Genomic DNA, 21920 nt, shown 5'->3' on the forward strand with positions numbered 1-21920 from the left:
TGCTTTTTGTATTAGCACATGGTTTCAGTTCTTGCTAAAGCGCATAGTGTTCATTCAGTGCTGTGCGTTTCTCGTGGGAAGTAGTTGGTTGCTGCAGGTATGCTTTTATAACAACCTCTTTGACGTGGTTAAATGGTTAAAGTTAATAATACATTAAAATACCCATCCAAAGTCTTTCTTTTCCCCAAATGCCTCATATATATAAGCACATATTAGCCATGTCTGAGTGAGATGAGTGGCACCTTCAATGAATTCTTTAAAAAAACCCTCTGTTTTCAAAGCATGTGCTTGCACTTTTGTGTCAGGTCTTTCTTGCCCTGCGGCGGTAACATGATCGCTTCAAAAACACAATTTGACAGCACATTGGTATTTCAGTGACTAAGGAGATTCTATCGACCAGTAAACCACCTGAAACAACATCTGTCAACACCACCAGGTGGCAGCAGAACACAAACACCGCTAAACGAGGATTTCTAAATAAGGTTTGGCTGGTTAGCACGCTTCATTTAGCTCTAGGCCCAGTTGTTCAAAAGTAATTTGATCAGATTTTGGCGGATTAGATGAAATCTTAAAAATCGTTTGTTTAAAAGAAAAAACAAAGGATTCTGGGATTGGAGTTGATCGTGTAATCCATTCTTGGTTTTGATCTGGATCAACCCTACAATATGGGTTCTTCAAAACACATTTTAGTGGGATTGGCATACCTTTGATCCAAAAAAAAAAATTCTGATTATCCTGATCCCAGTAGAAACTGGGATTCAGAAAGATTTCAGGAACAAAATGTACTAAAACTTGAAAATTGTCCAAATAATAAGCATTTAGTAACAAACATACACATGTAGCCCCCCAAACAGCTGTCAATAACAAACAAAAATAATAAAATTCAAATTTTAACAGTCATTTATCATCATTATCATCCAAAACTATCAAAATGAAAAGTGTTCTTGTTGTTCCATCAGCCAATCAGTGTTGCTATGATGAAAGTTTCCTGCTTTGATTAGTCACATAACATTTATAGATCAGGTGACTAGACCAATAAAACCAGGCTGAGGGAGTTGAGAGAAGGTTAATGCTAACAGACAGCTTTCTCCAGGTATAATACAGACCCTCTTTTTTCTAGAAAGCTTCTAAAAGCTTAAAAGGATATTTCACCCAAAGAACTCACCCTCACGTCATTCCAAACCTGTAAGACCTTTGTTCATCTTCAGAACACAAATTAAGATATTTTTGATGAAATGTAAGAGCTCTCTGGCCCTGCATAGACATCAATGGTACTACCACACTCAAGGCCCAGAAAGTAGTAAGGACATCGTTAAAATAGTCCATGTGAGACCAATGGTTCAACCTTAATGTAATGAAGCTACAAGAATACTTTTTGTGCACCAAGAAAACTAAAATAATTACTTTATTCAGCAATTTCTTCTCTTCTACATCAGTCTCTGCAGCACGTTCACAAGAGTATCACAACGCACGTGTCAGCTGTGTTGCTGTCTATGCAGGGCCAGAAAGCTCCCGGATTTCATCAAAATTATTCTAATTTGTGTTCTGAAGATGAACAAAGGTCGTACAGGTTTGGAACGACATGAGGGTGAGTAATTAATGACAGAATTGTCATTTTTGGTTGAACTATCCCTTTAAGACGTAGGTCCCCTGTTAAAACTTATCAGCATGCTGCTCTCTATTCTCATTATTTGTGTTTCTTTATCTCTGTGCACAATTTTATCTCAGCCAACCAGCTCTTCAGACTTCATAGAAGTCCACTTCTTTTCTACTTTGTCATGAGTTAATAATATTTTTAAATGTCTCCAACATTCATTACAATACACACATCAACCAACCTCTAATTAAATATGTTTGTCTTAAATCAAGTGAATCCTCTTTCTTTTAATTCTCTGATGTTGTCTACTCTTTGTCTCACACACTAGAAGTGAGCAGGGGCAGAAACATTCCCAATCTAGGATGTGGAATCTGGACTGTGCTTGTTTTCCAGCCACTGGCAGAAATAGCTGTTCTGTGGGTTTAACAAAGGCCCTCATTACTGAAGCCTGAGTATGAGCCCTCTCTCTCACACACACACACACACACACACACACACACACACACTCCATAGAGTCTGTATCATGGACATACAACACTAGCACATACAAAATCCATCTGTACTACTTCAACATCAGTCATGTGCAACAGTCTTATTTTGAGGTTCAGATGAGATGCTGTAAATAACCCAGCCCACCAGAAGTACTTCCATGAACGGAATCTCATTGGCCACAATATGCAGTCTTTCTGTCCACAAAACCAGGAGTGAAGAGTGAAGAACACAAATATAACGAACATGGCGAGGTTTCCTTTTATAGTGTCACAAATCAAAATGAAACCAGGCCTGACAACACTGTAATATGAGCAAAAGTGTGGTGAGAGGGATTTCTCCAAAAACGAGATGCGTTTTAAGGGAGACGACGTGTGTGCGGATGTGCAAATATCTTTTGCGTGTAGCGTGTTAGTGTGTGAATGGTTGGTGAAGGGAAGACTCCTCCCCTTTTTATTGGAGACACAATGACCACATTGAGGGCAGAAAGAGCTGAGTGTGCCGATTGTGTCCGGTAATATCTGATTGTGTGTGAGAGTGTATGTGTGTGTCCTTCGCCCCTAACCCCAAAAACCCCTGCCCCTCTTCCTTCTGCCATTCTCAGTTCATTACATGATTATAAAGTGCAAGTCTTCAGCAGCTAAACAACACAAAAGTAAACACTGTGTGATACAACTAAATTCACTCTAAAACAATTTTAACTTTCCTCATTCCTCTGAAAAATGCTTTACCTGAAATGACCCTTCACTAAGCTCTACCTCCCTCACTTACTGTTGCTAACTGAGACAAGTTTTTCAGAAACTTCAGTAAGAATGAGCCAGAGAGTTCTGATCAGCATGACTTTTAGTAAAATATGTTTATAAAGTGATAAAAAAAAGTAACTGATTGAGTATTGTTATTCTGTGGGGTTGATTTATTATTATTTTTTTTCATTATTTGACAGGGAAAATAGACAGTCAGGAATCTGCCCCAGAATAAGATACAGAGATTAATTTAATCTGGTATCCCTGGGCAGGAAAATACAAAACAAATTATGTGACAAAAACATCAGTATAATACCATTTACAGTAAAATTCCCCCAAAATTTAACAGATAAAAAAATATAATCCCCCACACAGAAACTACAAGCCAAATTTCTACAAAATATCCCCTATAAATACTACAAAGCATCATCCTACAAACAATTATAAAAATTTTACAACTCAAAATACAGAAATACTTAATGGTCACACACCTGACCCGTCTTTAACCATAATTTCAAATGTAGCTTAAATTGTGCTAAAGTAGAACACTGTCTTATAGTAATTGGTAAATTATTCCAGTTATTAACAGCCCTTACAGAGAAAGCTGAACGACCAAAATCAGTAGCTCTAAAATTCACTGCACAATCACCTCTAGACGAAGCTCTAGTTTGTCTTATATTTTCAGTACAAGAAAAAACAAATTCCTTTAAGGGTGAGGGTGCAAGATTGTTAACAATTTTGTACATTAAACAACAATTATAAAACATAATAAAATTGTCAAAAGTAAAAAAAAAATACTTATTAATAATCAAACAATGATGATGCCTGCAAGGTTTCCTATCAAATACTTTTAAAGCACGTTTATACAAAGTATATAAAGGTCTAAGAGTAGATTTTCCTGCTTGCGACCATGAAGTAATATAATAAGGGAAATTAGAAAAGATCAAAGAATTCAAGAAAACTCTTGAAGCTTCTATTGAAAGTTGACTCCGTATAAATTTAAAATTTATAAGTTGAGGTGACACCGCACAAACTATTTTTCAAACATGCTTTTCAAATGTTAAATGAGAATCTAAAATAACTCCAAGATACTTAAAATCTGGTACAATTTGTCATTTTTCACCATTAACTAATATAGCTGGTTGGACCTCCTCTTCCACCTTCTTTTTAATTTTTAAATACATACATGCACTTTTACAAACATTTAATGTTAAGCAGCACTGAGTAAACCAATCTAAAATTTTTGCCATTGCGATAGATAATTTTTGTGCCACCTTTTCTTTTGCTTTGTCGTGTACATAAATCACAGTGTCATCTGCGTACATTTGAATATGCACATCAGGACAAACATCTGGAAGATCATTCAGATACAAACTAAAGAGTAATGGCCCTAGGGTTGACCCCTGAGGAACCCCTGTGGGACAATCTCGTAAAGAAGATATGTATGTATTAATCCGGGTACACTGTTTAATTGGTGTAAGATAAGACTCAATCCATTTTATTGTATCTTCAGAAAAATTTTAATGTGATAATTTAGATAATAAAATATTGTGATTTAGTGTATCGAATGCCTTTTGTAAATCATGCAAATCAACACCCACAACCCCACCCTTATCTAATTTTGACCAAATTTGCTCAATAAAATAACACAGCAGTTTCTGTCGAATGCTGTTTACGAAACTCAAATTGCATAGGACACAATAAATTTTGTATATGTACGAAATTCACAATTTGATCAGTTACTACTTTTTCTACTATTTTAGACACTACAGATAGAATTGAAATCGGCCTATAATTTACCACATTAGTTGGATCACCTGTCTTGACTGGGGTAACTAACCCCGTTTTCCACCAACTTGGGAATGTAGTTTGTGTAACTGATAAATTCACGAAATGAGTAATTGGTGCTAAAAAGATATCACTATTTTTATTTTTTTAAATTACAGTCTAAACCATCTATATCTTTGGCATTAGAATTTTTTTAATCTTTTATAATATTCTGAATTATACTCTCTGTAACTGTTGTCAAATGAAATGCAGTTTTCTAAATTCACTGATTTAATTTCTTTATGTCTTCTTTATTCCAAATGCATCACTCAAAGTTTGAACTGAGTCAACAAAGTAATATTAAATATATATGCAATTTCATCAGGTTTATCAATTATACTTCCTTTAAAACCCAATTCTAAACATTTATTACATGATTTAATGTCTTTCTTTATCAATTTATTAATAGTTAGCCATACCCTTTTACTATTAACTTTAGCCTCATTTAGAATATTAACAAAAAATTGTGCCTTAGCCTGCCGTATTTCTTAAACTATTAAAAAGAAGTCAATCTTGTTGCAAACCAGATTTTATAGTTGTTTTTTAAAGCAATATCATGCTTTTTCATAAGCATCCATACCTGTTCATTAATCCATGGTAAATTATTCTTTCTAGGCTTATTTCTAACTAGTTTTGTATATATATATATATATTCCTTACATTTTTTAGCTCCTCAATAAATAAATGAAAATGAATGAATAAACCCCACAGAATAACAAAGAATAACAGAATAACCTCACCAAACCAAACCAATAAAGATATTTGTTTGTTATATGTTTTTTCCTTAGAATATATTAATTTTGGAGTAACCAGGTTACCAGGTAAGTTATGCAGTAACCAGGGTTATCATAGTTAACTACAATAAAAGCATTATTTATTTGAAATAAAGCAAACATTAACTAAAATAAAATAAAATAATATATAATTTTTTTTAAATAAAAATAAAATAAAAACGATATAGGCATATTTAAAAAAACAAAAAAAAAAACCCAAACAAAACAAAATTACTAAAATTTTAACAAATTTAAATTAAACTGAAAAATAAATTTAAAAAAGGTATATATATATATATATATATATATATATATATATATATATATACCCTTCAATTGTATCATAATTATCCTAAAATAACACTTTCAAGACCAAAAGTTTGTCTAAAAATCGCCTCAGTTTTTAAACAAGGCATGAACAGGCTTTTAGTTTGTTGCATGCTGTAGATTGATATACGTAGATATGGCCCTATGCAATGAATATTATTTATGCTTCCTCGTTGTAATCATGACTTGAATGTCATCTTTACACAAAATAAAGATCCAATTGCACAAACACAATAACGCAGTTTGAAAACCATTCACCCCAAATCAATAAGAGAAATTCCAGTACAAACAACTCCACTGACATTGCAGGTAGATCAAGAACAGTCTGCCTGTTGTGGTTTTATCAGTATGGTGTAACATGCCCCAGCTTGTGAGCATTTCTGTTAGTTTCAGTTTAGTCCTCTCTGTTTCAGAGTCTTTTATGCTGCTCTGCCTCCATCAATCTCTAAACCAGGGCCTGGGATACACCGAACTGCTCTCATCCTAAATATGTAGTTACATTTTTGCAAGACTCCACAACTTCTCCTAAACACACACAAATGCATAATGTAAGCAAGATCATTTTAATAAATGTAATCAAACTGAAGTGTCTAACTCAAGGGGTGTGTTGCACTGTACAGGTGTGTGGTAGTAGAAACATGCTTCTCGTCTGTACTGATTGCTAAAGGTGGGGCACTTTTATGCATAGTAGTTTTAGGCTTAACCTCCATCAGGAATGAATGCACTGCACTAACAACAGCTTATGCAATCACAACAGATGATAAAAAGATGTCCAGCAGTGAAAATATCTGAATGATCTAAAAATCACTAAGGAATAGGCCTGAAAATAAGTGGTTTTGTTTTAATGTTGCCATTACAACTCCTAATGCAATGTTAAAGGAAAGCAAATGACCAACTGAAAGCTTTTAAGGAAACTGCAAAATCAATAGCACTCCACTTGAATCCAGCTATGCTATAAACATATAATTAGAGGAAACAGAGATTCATGGCCAACCATATGCAGTATAACCACTCTGTAGCACATTTAACAGTAAGAGTTTTGGTGTCTATGTGTCTATCACCATTTGTTTTGAATGTTTTGCATTCAGCCAGCCATTTTGTTTCAGATTTCCTCTTGCACTCTGGTTTAGTAATAAAGGCAAGCAGAGACAAGATCACTTTGAGCTACAGGCCAGAGCAAACACACAAACTACACACACTTAGACAGCTACTTTTTTTAAATAAAACCAATCAAATCCTAAGCTTACCCTAAGACTTTACTTATTTAGTTTATTTATAAACCATTTCCCCATTTAAGGGTGACTTAGTTAACATCAGCAGATATTTTTCAGCTATTTTGACCCTAAAATAAGGGTAGGTTATAAAACACACTTATTCACACAACTGTGCCTTAGCCAATCAATCAACATTTCTACAGTACGTGAATATTCGAGACAATTCACTTCAAGTCCTGTAGATTCATAGTGTTCCCATAACTCAAACAGTTATGCGTGGCACTAGCAATGCAAAGGTCATGAGCTCAATTCCCAAAGAATGCCATCAATTTGGACAGAAGCGTCTACTAAAACTGTAGAAACAGGATGGAATTGGGTGAGGCACTGGAAGAGTGGAAAAAGAAGGAGAGGAAGAACGAAAAATAGGACTACTTTAAATCCAGTAAGTCTGATTCAGCCACAGACAACTAATATTGTCAGGCTGACCATGGGAGATTCCAGCATTACCTAATGCACAGACATGCACACTGGTTCACCAGACATAGGAAATGAAGGGTAAGACCAGTGGTGTTGTGAGTTATTAAGACTGTCATTCTCCAACATTCCCATCAGTCTATTTTAATGGTGTCTGGATACTTAATCAGTTTCCTTGTTAAAATAACAACCATGTGCAGGATAGAGCGAGCAAATGATGGGAAGAGAGGAAGAGAGAGAAACCGGGAACTAGATGGAATGGTATTCTGAATACACCAAGAGGAAAAGGAGAACACGAGAGTCAATTGGGCTTACCTATGAAGGGAATTGATGCGAGGGAATCATCCTCTATGGATAGCGGTGGTAGGTTACCGTTCGTACGACGATGGGAAATAGCACTCTCCGCTTTGACAGGGGGCTCCGTAGGATCAGAGGTAAAGAGTAGAGGGTCACTGGAGTCAAGTGCTATGCCGTAATGTGGATGTCGTAGGGCATTCGCACCCCTTCGGCCGGTGGGTGGTTTCTGCCTCAGAACCACGTCCTGTGTATGGGCTTCACCTGTTGCTTCCCCTGCCCCTCTGTCATGATTAGTGGGTCGGTAAGTTCTGTCTTGTCCTTCAAGGGGTGTGGGAATAGCAGTTGAAGAAGAGGTGGTTGGTGGAGCTGGGGAAGGAGAGGGCGAGGGTGGAAGCCCCTCTGGAGGACTGGTTTTGGTTGTAGGGGTCCAGAGATGTGGACCTGTGTAAGAGGGGTCTCTGAATGACTGGGCTTGCTGCAAGATGCGGCCAGTCTTCCGGTTGAAAGAGGGGCTGTAGCTACGATAGCCAATTGGCTCCTCATCTAGACTCTGGCAAGAAGGCAAACGCCTTGCCTGTGGAGCTGCCTGCTGTGGTTGTGGAGTCTGAGTGGAGTGTTGGTGCACTGCGTGTGTGAGGTTTGGATGCTGAGGTGTGTGTTGGTGGTGTGACTCACAATGTCCACCACGTCTCAGATAGCTTTCAGTCCTGTTTGGAGGCTGCTGGACCCAAGTGGATCTTTCAAGTCGTGGTGAGAGTATCCCCACAGCTTGGTCGAGAGCTTCCAGTGAACGTCCCGAATGACCGTACCGGCTTGTGAGAAGGTTTTCGGAGGACTTGCGCCCATAGGCCACCATGGACGGGTGCTGTCCATAAGCATGCTCACTCCGCCAGTCTCCGTGATTCCAGTGGGGATCGGTGTATGCTGCCGAGCTCTGCTGAAGCAGCAGCAATGTGTCTTGCGACGCACTGTGGGGAAAACCTGCTTGCTGTGAACGCCTGGCCCTTCCAAGCTCACCTAGACGGTCCTGTGAGAAACTCCTGTGGCGTGGATGCATGGAGCGAGAATTTGTTCGCTCTCGTTCCCGTTCCCGGCCTGGTACCTGGCTGTAGTACCAGTTGGAAAGGGCTTGTTGGGTGCGTTCGCTACGGCTGGATGGGGGTGTTAATGTTGACTGAGAAGGGCCGGCCCAAGGTGGGCTTTCCTTTCGGCCTCTGATGTGCCCCACATTTTGGTTGGCAAGATGAGCATGATGCAATGGGCTTATCATCCCTCCCGAGGAGGAAGATGATGAATATGAGTGTCCTCTCATTTTTCCGGTTGCCTGCTGTGCCCTGTCAGTCATTCCATACTGGATCTCCTCAGTTCGGTGTGCAGGGCTACTGTGACCAACACCTCCTGGCTCACAGCTCCTGCCCTCGGCTGCCCAGACGGCATTGCAAGCTACTGTCCGGTTGTCAAGGGGCGGAGAGGGACCAGACGAAGAGCCGGGCCAGCGGCTCCAGTTGTCCAGCTGGTTTTGCCCCATGTGTGAAGAAGCTGGGGCAGGGCTGGGGGGGTACCCCGCAGGAGGCTGGGTTTTTGTACGTGGAGGGTAGAGGACAGGGGGTGGTGGAGGAAGATTCTGGGCCTTTCCTGTATATGGATTGTTCCCTCTTAGGTAGGCATCATGGGAATATGCCTGAAAGAGAGAAATACAACTGTTTAATTCTAAAGGAACATAAAGGGGTGACATAAGTTCAAGAGAGTGAGAAAGGGATCAAGGAGTGGATGTGAAAAGTTCATAGAAAAAAAAGAGGTAAGAGAGATAACATTACTATTACATACTGACCATGAGACACTATTAGTATACTGATCATGTGATTGTGTCATAATACTGAGTTTCAGTGTAGTACTAGCTTATTTAGTTTTTCAAACACCAAAACTGGCTTATCTAAATATGTCTGGCGATAAGACAAAAGCTGATGATTTATAATAATTTTCTAAAATTATCTAAAAAATTATCAGGGGGAAAAAAGAAATCATTGAGAGATTTTTGAGAGATTCACCACAACGCCACAATGTAATATTTTTTCTGGTAAAAAAAAAACGTTTTACATTTGTAATTTACTTAAAGAGATTAAATTGTTTTTTAAGAAATGATTTAGTTTTAACATTAAATCTCTCTGAATATATTATAACTACATGTGATATTTAGATTTATGGTTAAAGTAAGAAAAATACATAAGGAAAGGATAAGAGAAATTTAAAACTTAATTCACGTCATATTATAAGAAAGGTAAAACCACCTTCTAAATTAAATTTATCTTGTTTTAAGGATGTTTAAATAGAAATATGACTAAAATACTGATTTTGAAAATTATTTTTGCAGTATAATGTTATACAACTTGCACGACCCATACAGTGTAACTGTAGAGAGGATGTCAAGCTGACCAGAGGCACCAGCCCTCCATCAACACTAACCTCAGAACACACTGACACAAACTCGACATGTGCTACATTAAGAATTTATTAACAAAACAGAGACACAGCAGGCTGACGAAACGCTGTCCGGCTACAGGCAAGCAAATCGACTAAGATAGCACAGTACATGCAGTCTGCTAATACATGCAAATACAACCAAAACAGACAACCGAAACTCACTAATCGAGAGAAACATTCCCTAAAGCTCCAATGTGTCAAACGTCTCTTTATACGTTTTCTTTATAGTGTCCTCTTTAACAGCTTAAATGTACCTCTTATGTCCTGATTCATGCTTTTTCAAGTTCATGTCTCGTTGTCACGTCCCTCTGTTATTCTCTATATCTCTTTTTCTCTTTCTGTCTATGGTGAGCCCTACCCAACCCAACGCTCTTGAACTCCCTCCTTTCTCTCTCTCTCTCTCTCTCTCTCGTCTCTCCACCCTGTGGGAGTGTGGGAGGGGCTAAATAACTGATGATGTCATCTCTGGAATGTAGCTGATGCGGATGTAAGGAGGGGTGTGTAGAGAGACAGAGAGGTAGACGGGGGAAGAATAGAGGAGTAAGAAAAAGTGGGGTCTCTTGGGAGGCTATATGGGTAATTCGCTTAGTATGAGTGCCCTTGTGCAAAGATTCATTCGAGTGTGTATAAAGCATTGTCTGTATGTGCCGCACAAGTGCATAAAGATTTCCTTTCGCCTTTAGTGAGTTGCATGTCTGATCATGTGGGTAATCAACTGGGTAATTTGTGCACTGAAGAAAATATGTGAGTGTTTGTGCACTGTGTGAAAGAATGCATATATGTTTGTGAGTTTTTGTGTGGTAATCATATGATCGTCTGCATGCATAAGACATGACTGATTCTTGATTTCTTGCTTGGAAATGCTTCAAAGACACTGCTGAAGCAACCTACTGACTCACACATTGCTTTATTATGACTACTGAAAAATATCAGATGTGTCAAACCTCAGTTCCTGTGTCTACTTCAAAGTGTGAGAACTGTGTGAAAACTAACATGGCATAAAAAATATTATGAATTATATATTTTATTTAAAACAAAAATAAACCTAAATCATGAATCATTCTTTCCAAAACAAGTCTTAATTTAAACAATTTAATAAACCGATCTTATTTTATGGACGTTTTACTGGAAAACAAGACAAAAGATTAAGAATGTTGTGTAATTGCTTTGTTTTGCTTTAGGGTTTGGGTTAGTCTGGAGTAACGTTAATTTTAATTTTTTTAAAAATTAAGCTGACAACCTGTTTTTATGACTAACACAAGACAAAGACAAGATAAAACTGATAACATTTAAAACTAACTGTATAAACAGGAAATATATTAACTGACAAAAATGAGACTAAAATGTAGTTTAAAAAATAAAAACACTCTATATCTTAAATTTCTTAACATTTCTATTTTTTTCAACAAAAAACGACGAGAACAAAAAATGGACCTTTCATGGTTGCCAGATGTCAAGAGTTTAAATCCCCCCTATGAGAAACTCTCTTAAAAGGACACATTTTCTTCCCTGTGTTTTATTTTATCTTCACAACCTGACAACCATTCACACAAGCTCTCTCTTACAATATGGAAAAAGCGCTGATGAGCTGAAAACATCAACAAACGTATAAGTTGGAGTTTAGAAATCTCCATTGAGATATTCTGCTCAAATGAAAGAGTAAAGCAGGCAGTCTGTGATCCTTCACACAGTTGTTCCAGCTGTTTTCTGCAACTAAATCGTCCATCAGTGACAAACTGTAATAAATCCAAACATGGATCTCAACTATATTTTTAGCGATTGGGTTATTAAATAAATGCACATGAGCAACCTCTGTGCCACAATACAAAGTCTTTCTTGTTGTTTTAATAGAAAAACATGAATGTAATTTTAAATTATTGTAATTATTATTAGGAATATCACTGTCTTAGCTTTTGAAATAAGCTTTTGATATTTCTTATATTATGATCATATAAAAAAATCAGGAAACTAGATGAGGTAAAATAAACCATGTGCACGAGTTGACTCTCTTGATTTGTACTTATTGTTAAAAGTGAAATAATTCTGATAAAATGATGACAACAATCATGATTAGTAATAGTGACTGTAACTTTGTAAATAATTATGATTATCAATTTAACCATTATGCAGTATGACTAAAATGCGACTATGTTTTCATTGACTAAAACTAAACTAAAACTCTTAGTCAACTAAAAACTTGAGTAAACAAAAAACAGGACAGGTTGAATAGATATGAAAAATTAAAAAGGACACTTGACACAGGACTATGACTAAGACTAAATAAAAAAAACAGCTGACTTTATTGAAAAATAAAATAAAATAAGTGTATGGCATGCACTTCTTAAGACAACCAGGTAAGTGTGTGGGTATGAGTGGGTGTCTAAGACAGAAAGAGTGACAAAGTGTGGCAAAAATGCTGAAACGTACGCTTACCAGCTGCAGCACGTCCTCATCCTTTGGCATTATGGAAAGCTCCAGTACACTCTCACTGCAAAGAGAAAACAAAGACAACCAGAGAGCATGAGATGCAACAGGAGTATCTACAGTTCATAGGACTTACAGTGGCAATGGAACAAACTCTCCATTAAAGGTTTTGGGTTGAGCACAAAGACAACCTTTACACTGAGGTCAGTAGTAACCTTTTTAAGTAATGCACATAATCGTCCAGACAGCAAACACTGCCTGAGGTCATTCTGTTACGTAAAACATATGTCACAAATTCCACATGAACAAGACTCATGTGAAAATGTTTAGTTAGGTTCTGCTCCTTCAACTTTTAACTCAACAATCCAAACAATGCATTTACTTCCCAGGATAGATTTGGAGCTGTAGAACACAGCTCATGCAACAAAGTGCTTTTGAATAGATGCTGTTTGACTTGAGAAAGCTTACCTGTTCTGAATCAGTGCAATGACCTGTGAGTATGTCTTGCCCAGCACACTCTCTCCATTCACTTTAACCAGCCTGTCTCCTGCAAACACACACACAAAATAACACACTTATTGTACATGACAAACATTTAGAGCAGGGCTTTCCAACCTTCTTTGCCTAACGTGCACAGCCCCATCAAGAAGACTCGAGTAGCCCTTACAAACCAGAATTATGTTCCTATAACTCATATTATACTGGAAGTCATTTTGCAGAAACATTATATTATTAATATTACATTATATCATTATATATATATTATTATAAGTCACTTATTACACTGGAAGTCAATACTATTCAGAAATTAGCATATACATTACCGTTTAAAAAATTTGGGTCAGTAAGTTTGTTTTTTTCCCCAAGAAACTAATACTTATTCAGCAAGGATGCAATAAATTGATCAAAACTAACAGTAAAGTCATTAATGTATCTGCAGTGTTCTATTTATCAAACAACCCTGAAAAAAATGTATCATGATTTCCACAAACACAGCACAACTGTTTCTAAAATTGATAATAACAATACTGTCACGCGGTCATGGGTGTAATGAAGACGCATTAGGCAGGAATAAACAAGAGATACTTTTAATAAACATCAACACACGTGGACCATTGAAAACAACATAAATCCAAGACAAAGAAACTCTAGAAACTGAAGGCTTATAAAGGCAGGGGACAAAGGAGCAAACAAGAAGATTAATTAACACAGGTGATCAGAATGAACGATGATAATAATAATAATAATAATTCATTACATTTATATAGCGCTTTTCTGCTTTTCTTAGCACTCAAAGCGCTCTACATTGTGAGGGGTGGTGTCTCCTCGTCCACCACCAGTGTGCAGCATCCACCTGGATGATGCGACGGCAGCCATAGTGCGCCAGAACGCCCACCACACACCAGCTTACTGGTGGAGAGGAGACAGAGTGATAAAGCCAATCAGTGTAAGGGGATGATTAGGAGGCCATGATGGTCAGAGACCAATGGGGAAATTTGGCCAGGATGCCGAGGTCATACCTCTACTCTTTTCGAAAGACATCCTGGGATTTTTAATGACCACAGAGAGTCAGGACCTCTGTTTAACATCTCATCCGAAAGACGGTGCTTTTTGACAGTATAGTGTCCCTGTCACTATACTGGGGCATTAGGACCCACACAGACCACAGGGTGAGCACTCCCTGCTGGCCTCACTAACACCTCTTCCAACAGCAAGCTAGTTTTCCCAGGAGGTCTCCCATCCAGGTACTGACCAGGCTCAACCCTGCTTAGCTTCAGTGGGCAACCGGTCTTGGGCTGCAGGGTGATATGGCTGTGGCGATGATTAACTAATAATGAGAACAGGAACTAAACGGTGTGATAAATACATGTTTCTTGAGCAGCAAATCAGCATATTAGAAAATCACGTGACACTGAAGACTAAAGATGCTGAAAATTATATTTTAAATTGTAATAATATTTCACTATTTATACTGTATTTTTGATTAAATAAATTAAGCCATAGTGAGCAATAAGAGACTTGTTTCAAAAGCGTTAAAAAATCTTACCAACTCCAAACTTTTGAACAGTAGCGTATTTTTTGCTATTAGTATCATTCACACAAATGTACAAAACTTATATTAAACTATTACTATAGTGTTATAAATTACTATATATATTATCACTATACATTGATTTTAGCATTCTTTACATAGTGAGAGCGAGCAAGCATGTGCATTCTGTTCAAATAATAAAGATTAAGTAGACTCATTCCATGTGTCCACTTTGTTTTCCTTAGATCTCTGGTGTATTTTGGGTTCATCTCAGGGTTAGGTTATGGGATCATCTCAGAGGAGGATCATTTGTCAGAGGAGTCAACGAAAGCTGAACCCTCTATCCAGTCATAACCAATCATATTAAAATACATTCATCAGAGGTAGTGCATGATCTGTTGCACCGGATTCTGTGGAAATAAAAGACTATTTCCACAGAATTGGAACAGTCATCATGTTTGCTTATGAAATATTATCTGATAATGCTGTCAGCTACTCTCAGATCCATGTCACAAATTTTATACATTCCATTTACTTTACATCAAGATGATCACACAAAAGAGTCTGCGATATTCCTATTTAATTTCTCTTACATTCTCAAGGCTATTTTAATGGTATGTGTATGGTAGCATAGTTACTGGCAACAAATATGGTAAATATATTACAATCCTGTATTGTATTGGACACTTTAAGGAAAGAAAGTAAGGAGAACATGCCAAACATGCCCTCACTGAACTCAACTACTTTTTCCTGCCCAGGACGCAGCCAAGCGTCTCTCTCACACACACATACACACAAACCAAGAGATAATGAGTCACCTTCTGTCACGCTGTCAGTGTAGTGTATGAATAACAAACCATAATTAACCAAATATATACTGCTCTGTATCAGATTCTCTCTCAGGTTCAGATTTATTCCACTCATAGAAATCAACAGACTGAAGAAAGACTGAATGCAGTGAGCGCACAGTGAATGGCAGTCAGGTGACATGATTAGTCACAGGAAGCATGACATATCTGCACTTTAAATATGTTTTAGTACCGAGGCACACTCCTATAAATCTGTGACAGGCTCTAAAGAAGAAACAAACTACTATCGGTGAGTAAAGGGGGCGAGTCATAACAAGAGATCACATTTGCATGCACGAGAGTGCACTGAGCTGGGTATAATCAAAGCTAAAATCGTTTCGCATGCACACACACAGCAAACAGTCACAACTGTGCATGTCTACAGTATGAATTCAAAAAGTTTTCAGGAATGAAACCATGAGTTAACTCAACTTCCCATTAAATTTCAGCGTTATGTGTGGTAAGGGTTGCACCGCCTAGATTACTTTGTAAAAATGAGTAGTCACTAGTATTGAGGGTGAAACGATTAATGCACAGAAAATGTCAGTCAGTGAAATTGTGCAACTGAAAAGGCCTGTTCACAAACAATAACACAAATTTGGTCCGATTATCATGTGCAATTTGTCTATTCTGACCAATGCATTAAAGCTGCAGAGGGGCTGAATGAAAATGCAAATGCACTCTCTGACAGTAGGTGGCGCTTATAGAAAAGCAGCAATACAGGCATTACCCCAGTATACAAAGCACTAGGCCTACACAACTTTCAATTTCTAACATCACTTGTCATGGAGAAGAAATGTTTTCAAACAGCCGTTCAGATTTTTGGTTTTACATGATGTTTATCAAACACCACGAAATACAAGAATACTGAGACCTGGTTCTGGATTCTTTCTCTGATGTTTACTATATTACTATTACAATTATAATGATATTTTGTATAATACTACTTATTAACATACAATTTTATAATAACAGTTTGTGAGTGCCACCAAGCCATAGACTTATATGGGCAAGGGACCAAAAAAGCTAATCTTATCAGCTGGCTGGTTTTCTTTGCAGTGTGATGGAAATGAGAAGCTCTCTCTCTCAGACTGAGGAGCGTAAACATTTGTATCAATCTGAACAGAAATATTAACAGTCATTCGTTCAAATTCAAATTTATTTCACCAAATATTCAGTCTGATGCCATGTAGTTTCTATGAACATATAATCACACTCTTTTAACTAATTTACTCTTTTACCTGTGCATAAGCCAGCCTGGTGGGCGGGGCCTTTCTCCCTCACATTCTTAACGAAGATGGTGTCCATGGGCTCCAGACGACTCCGATGCAGCCCTGCATCAAACACACACAAAATATACATCATAGTTCTTACAGAAGGGGTAAAACTGAAATGAAATATTCAAACTTGCTGAATTACAAATATGAAACTTGCATATAATCAAAGATGTTGTCGTTTTTATATATATATATATATATATATATATATATATATATATAGATGAAATATTTAATGTTCTGCACTATTTCTAGGTCACTAATCAAATAAGTAAATTAGTTAAAAAGGAAAAGGTCAGATGTTCTTCTTCCACTGAAGCTCAATATGCTCTTTGGATCATTTCAAGTGATGCTGGATATCTAATGCTTTTTTAAAAATATAAGTATTAAAACTGTCCACTTATTCATCAGGCTCAAATCAAAAAAAGAAAAACTAAAATACAAATCACAAGGTTGGATGCAAACCAGTGCTGCTGGCAATAAAGCAAACATGGAATACTGAATAATAAGACAGTTTGACATTCATGTTAATATTTAAAAATGCTGTTTTATAATTGTATAATTTGTAAAGAAAAAAGAATCTATTTTAAATGACAAAAAAAATCAAAATAGAATCGTTTCACTGGTGGACTTTTGGACCTCACTGTACAGACACACAAACGCACACATTCACAGATGTTTAGGCTGGCACTGTGGAATGTGTTTTGCTCATACTGATGCCAGTGTCTCATGATGGCATGATAAGATGAGGACAGATGGAAACAGTCAACAAACAGATTGAGGTAGTAATGCATAAACTGATCTGGGAACTGTGTAGCATCAATACTGGTCTTATATCATCAGATGATCTATCGGAAGCGGCTTTCATTCTCAGCTCTTACACAAATCTCTATGATCTGAAGCTACAGTGTGTGTGGACTGTGTGTAGATAGTTTGCTTGTGCACCTCTGTATCAGTCATTGGATTTTACTTGCATTGTAATTGCCTGGGATCCAATAGTATGTCATTATGATAATGTGTAAAGCACAATAAGACATTAGGGCTCAACTTTCTCACTTTGCATCTTTTTTCATATACAAGTACTGTGATATATCTTTTTTTTTTATATGGAAAAAAGAAAAACATTTTCATATGAACTTGCAAATGATATGGCACATATCTCATATCAATCATGCTCCTTCCTGTAATCCTGCTTAAACTGGACTGATCTGAATGCAGATGGGCTGCCTGATTGTGCAAGAATGGAAACTTGCTCTAGGAGGCGCCATGCAACACACATCTGTTTCCTTGATCATTGACATTGCTTCTGCTGCTAATTCCTCTCAGATCAGTCACTGATTACAATGTAAGTGATAATGTAAGCAAGAGGAAGAAATACAAGTCATATGAAGTTTAGTCAATGAGTGACAAAATATTCTCAAATTATAAGAAATTAGCTTTTAATGACTGCAATTCACATGATGTGTGAACATAAAAGAACTATACAAGTTAGACTCACCCTTTCCATTCCCATTCTCTTCATCCTAACAGGAAACAATAAGAAGAGAGTTAGTTAATAAATTACTACATGGCCTTAAACTTAATGGTTCAATGATCTTTAATATACTGTACTCCACTAATCGTGCAATAGAAATGACAGTGGAGTTTTGGAGTATTTAGCAAATTTATACTCATCAAGCCTTTTAAAGTTGTTGTTTCACCCCTATATATATATATATATATATATATATATATATATTATTTATTTATTTTTTATTATTTATTTATTTTTTTCATTTTTACTCACCCTTATATCACTTTTAAAAACTATGACTTTCTTTCTACTGTGGAACAAAAAGGAAGACATTTTAAACAATCATGCTAGTCACAATTACAATAATGAGGACTGAGATTTTAAACCTTCAAAATGGACAAAATGGATATTTATTTTTTTTGTATTATTATAATGCATTATAGTAATGTTTTATATAATAATAAGAATGTTATACATGTATAATATATGATGTATAATGTATATATAAATATATTATTATAATTATTCTACACGTCACGCACCAGTTTATACTTTTACGCTGCTTATTTGTCATTGAAAAAGTGGCCAAGATTTTAAGCATTCTTAAATATGCAAAACACGAGAAGAAAGTTTGGAACAACATTAGGGTGAGTAAATGATAACGGTTTTCATTTTTGGGGGGTGAATTATACTATTTATGTCTTTGGTGTGTTATACATCATATTAGGCACCAAATAAAAACAAAAACAGGAAATAACTTTTTATTTTATTTTTTTATAATAGTTCTCAATAAATTGGGTTGATCTCTATCATGGAACTGATATCGATACTGAATTTGTCCCAGCACTAGAGGTCAGCATTGGGAAAAATGGAGCACTTTAGCAGTGAATGTGCTGCTTTTAGCCTCAAACACACATAAACACACCTTCACAAGAACAAGAGCCGCAACAACATTAATCTTTCCATCTGTGCAGGAAATGACACAGTCTTTATAATATTCACTCTGCATCTTTATTTACAACAGACACAGTTTAGATAACACATGCACAGCCTTCACAAAATAACCAGACTGCAATCCAGAGGCTCAAATCACACACACACGCAACGCTGATCAGGCAGTTTAAAGTGGGCAGCCCAATGTTTAGTCTGCGCTGACTGGGCTCATTCCTTACAAACTCACACAATACTGAGGCTTTGCCGTCCCGGGAGAAAGACAGATAGAGGGGCAAACAGATGGGTAGAGACTAGAGAGTGACGGACAGTGACCACAACTTTAAGATTTATAATCAACATCCAACCACAGATCAAAATGAAAGTCCACGTGTGCAATGACTTGGAGCTGGTGGGGTGACAGATGGAGAGTGCCACACAGTCAAGTGACCACGTGGACACTTGGAACAGTGAATGGACCACAACACATTGTCCCAGCAGCCCTGGTACGGCCCGCACCAGCCCACAGTGCGTGTTGTACCAGTCAAACACAAAATAGACCTTTTGAGTAGGAAAGCAAACAGCAGCTTCTCAGAGAAGAGATGCCATATCCAATCATAATAGGGCTTTGTTTCTCCAATATCATGTACACACACACACACACCGTTTAAACTTCTGTAGCCCGTTCTAAATTGGCAAGATTTATTTATTCTTATTGTTTGAAGTCTCTTATTCTCACTGAAACTGCATTTATTTTATTAAAAATACTGTAAAACAGTAATATTGTGAATTATTATTAGTTTAAAATCACTGTTTTCTATTTGAGTATTTTTTAAAATGTAATTTATTCCTGTGATGGCGATGCTGAATTTTTTAGCATCATTACTCCAGTCTTCAGTATCACATGATCCTTCAGAAATCATTCTGATATGCTGATTTACTGCTCAAGAATCATTTTCTATCAATGTTGAAATATTTTTAGGACCCTTTGATGAATAGAAAGTTCAAAAGAACAACATTTGAACAAGAAATGTAACATTTGTAACATTATAAATGATTTGACCATCATTTTGAACAATTTTATGTGTCCTTGCTCAACTGAAGCATTCATTTCCTTTAAAAATATCTCACTGACCCCAAACATTCAAATAGGGTGTATGTCCTATTTATAATGTATATAACTGATAAAGATGCTTTGTCTCATGCTTTCAATAGGCCTACATTTCTACATTTAATAAGACACTTAAAAGTGCACTGAAAAAATGTTCTGTGCAGCAACAATGTAAATTGGTTTTATAGAAGTAAAAAATATTACTAAATATGACTGAATCAAGCTGACCATATTAGATTACATCAACAAAAATAATTAAAATAAGTGTCAGATCATGTAAAACGCTCTTTAAAAAAAAAAGTAAAAGTAAGTTAACTGCATATATCCACATTTAACATGGTGAACAGAACAAACAGATGTCAGACATGATTAGATATCTCATGGCTTTCCTTATATAAACCCTTGCTATTTTCACTCTAATTATGATGCAAAACACAATTAATCTCTGCTGAACTGTTTATTTGGTCTTTCCCTTCTCTTCTCTTTAGAAAGAGGAGCTAAAGGAAAACTGATGCCACTCTGGCTCTCTGCGAGGTGAAGTCCTTGGTGGACCAACTATTGCTTGTATGGCCTAGACCCTTGAAACAAAGTCCTTTTAGAGTCTGATGCCATACATGAGCTTTTTTAAGTTCCAAAAAACTGCTCCAGTTTTTTAAGAATATTTTTTGAGCCCTAATATCATGCAAAAGGCTCTTCATTACAAAGTGGTTAATTTTTCAGATAAAAGTTTTTTAAGGCTCAATGAGCACAACTTAAATACTCTTTGTAGTTGAGAGACAGGGATGTTTTATTTCAGCCGTTAATTGACTGCAAGTCAGGGCTGTCCACATTTTCTAGTCCTCACCTTGAGACTGGTGTGCAGGGCGGACTCTGGCGGGTAAACAATGAAGTGACGTAGCGTGAAGCCAAAGCCCTGAGAGTTCTTATGGAGCACCAGTGTACGTGGACCCTGCCAGGACACACCCAACCCATCTGCCCCGCTCCTGACCACCGGCCGAGGGTTCTCACTGGATGAAGAGATCCCATCTCTCCGCCCCTTTGCCTGGAGGAAACACAGAGAGATAGCTGTAATTAGACATTCACCATTCATTCATTCAGTCAGTCAGTCAGTCGTTTAGTCCAAAACTATTATTCCAGTGGGATAACATGTCACACAGAACACTGCATCTAATGCAAATGAAATGCATCTGTTGACAAACAAGTCACATTTAATGTGAGAATTGGAGAATACTCTTGGCAGATGATTGCTAGAAATAACACCCTGTTGTTGTAAATTATCATCCCAACTGTTTTGGATCTGTCCGTCTACTTACGCCACCTGTGCAAACAAGATGTGGGCATGTGAGGAAAAGTAACCAAAAGGGGGAGGGGACGGGAAACATCTCTCCACATTTGGGAACCATGATGTGATTTTTATGATGTCAACATTCTCTAAGGAATTCTTAGAGGCCACTAACAGAAACATTTCTTATTAGAATAGTAGGAATAATATAAAATAAAATAATAGCTTTCGTAATAAGTATTTAACACATCAGGGCTACGTTTCCCAAAACCATCATAGCC

The 21920-nt window shown here is 36.9% G+C and overlaps 1 protein-coding gene across 2 annotated transcripts in view; it reads right to left on the bottom strand.

Annotated features, from left to right (window-relative positions):
• arhgap23a (Rho GTPase activating protein 23a) overlaps positions 1 to 21920 on the bottom strand; it is a gene marked incomplete at its 5' end in the record, with an annotated part of 75819 nt that overhangs the window by 16256 nt on the left and 37643 nt on the right. The window contains 6 exons of one of the 2 annotated variants that reach the window (XM_079391166.1): positions 7760 to 9422; positions 12656 to 12710; positions 13115 to 13193; positions 16768 to 16860; positions 18302 to 18326; positions 21202 to 21399. In XM_079391166.1, the coding sequence (XP_079247292.1) occupies positions 7760 to 9422; positions 12656 to 12710; positions 13115 to 13193; positions 16768 to 16860; positions 18302 to 18326; positions 21202 to 21399 (2113 nt within the window). Of the gene's footprint in view, positions 1 to 7759; positions 9423 to 10476; positions 10569 to 12655; positions 12711 to 13114; positions 13194 to 16767; positions 16861 to 18301; positions 18327 to 21201; positions 21400 to 21920 lie in introns of those variants that run through there. The other variant, XM_079391165.1, reaches the window with a different exon arrangement.

The sequence above is a fragment of the Barbus barbus genome (assembly GCF_936440315.1).
Source record: "Barbus barbus genome assembly, chromosome: 3".
In the NCBI taxonomy this organism is placed as follows: domain Eukaryota; kingdom Metazoa; phylum Chordata; class Actinopteri; order Cypriniformes; family Cyprinidae; genus Barbus; species Barbus barbus.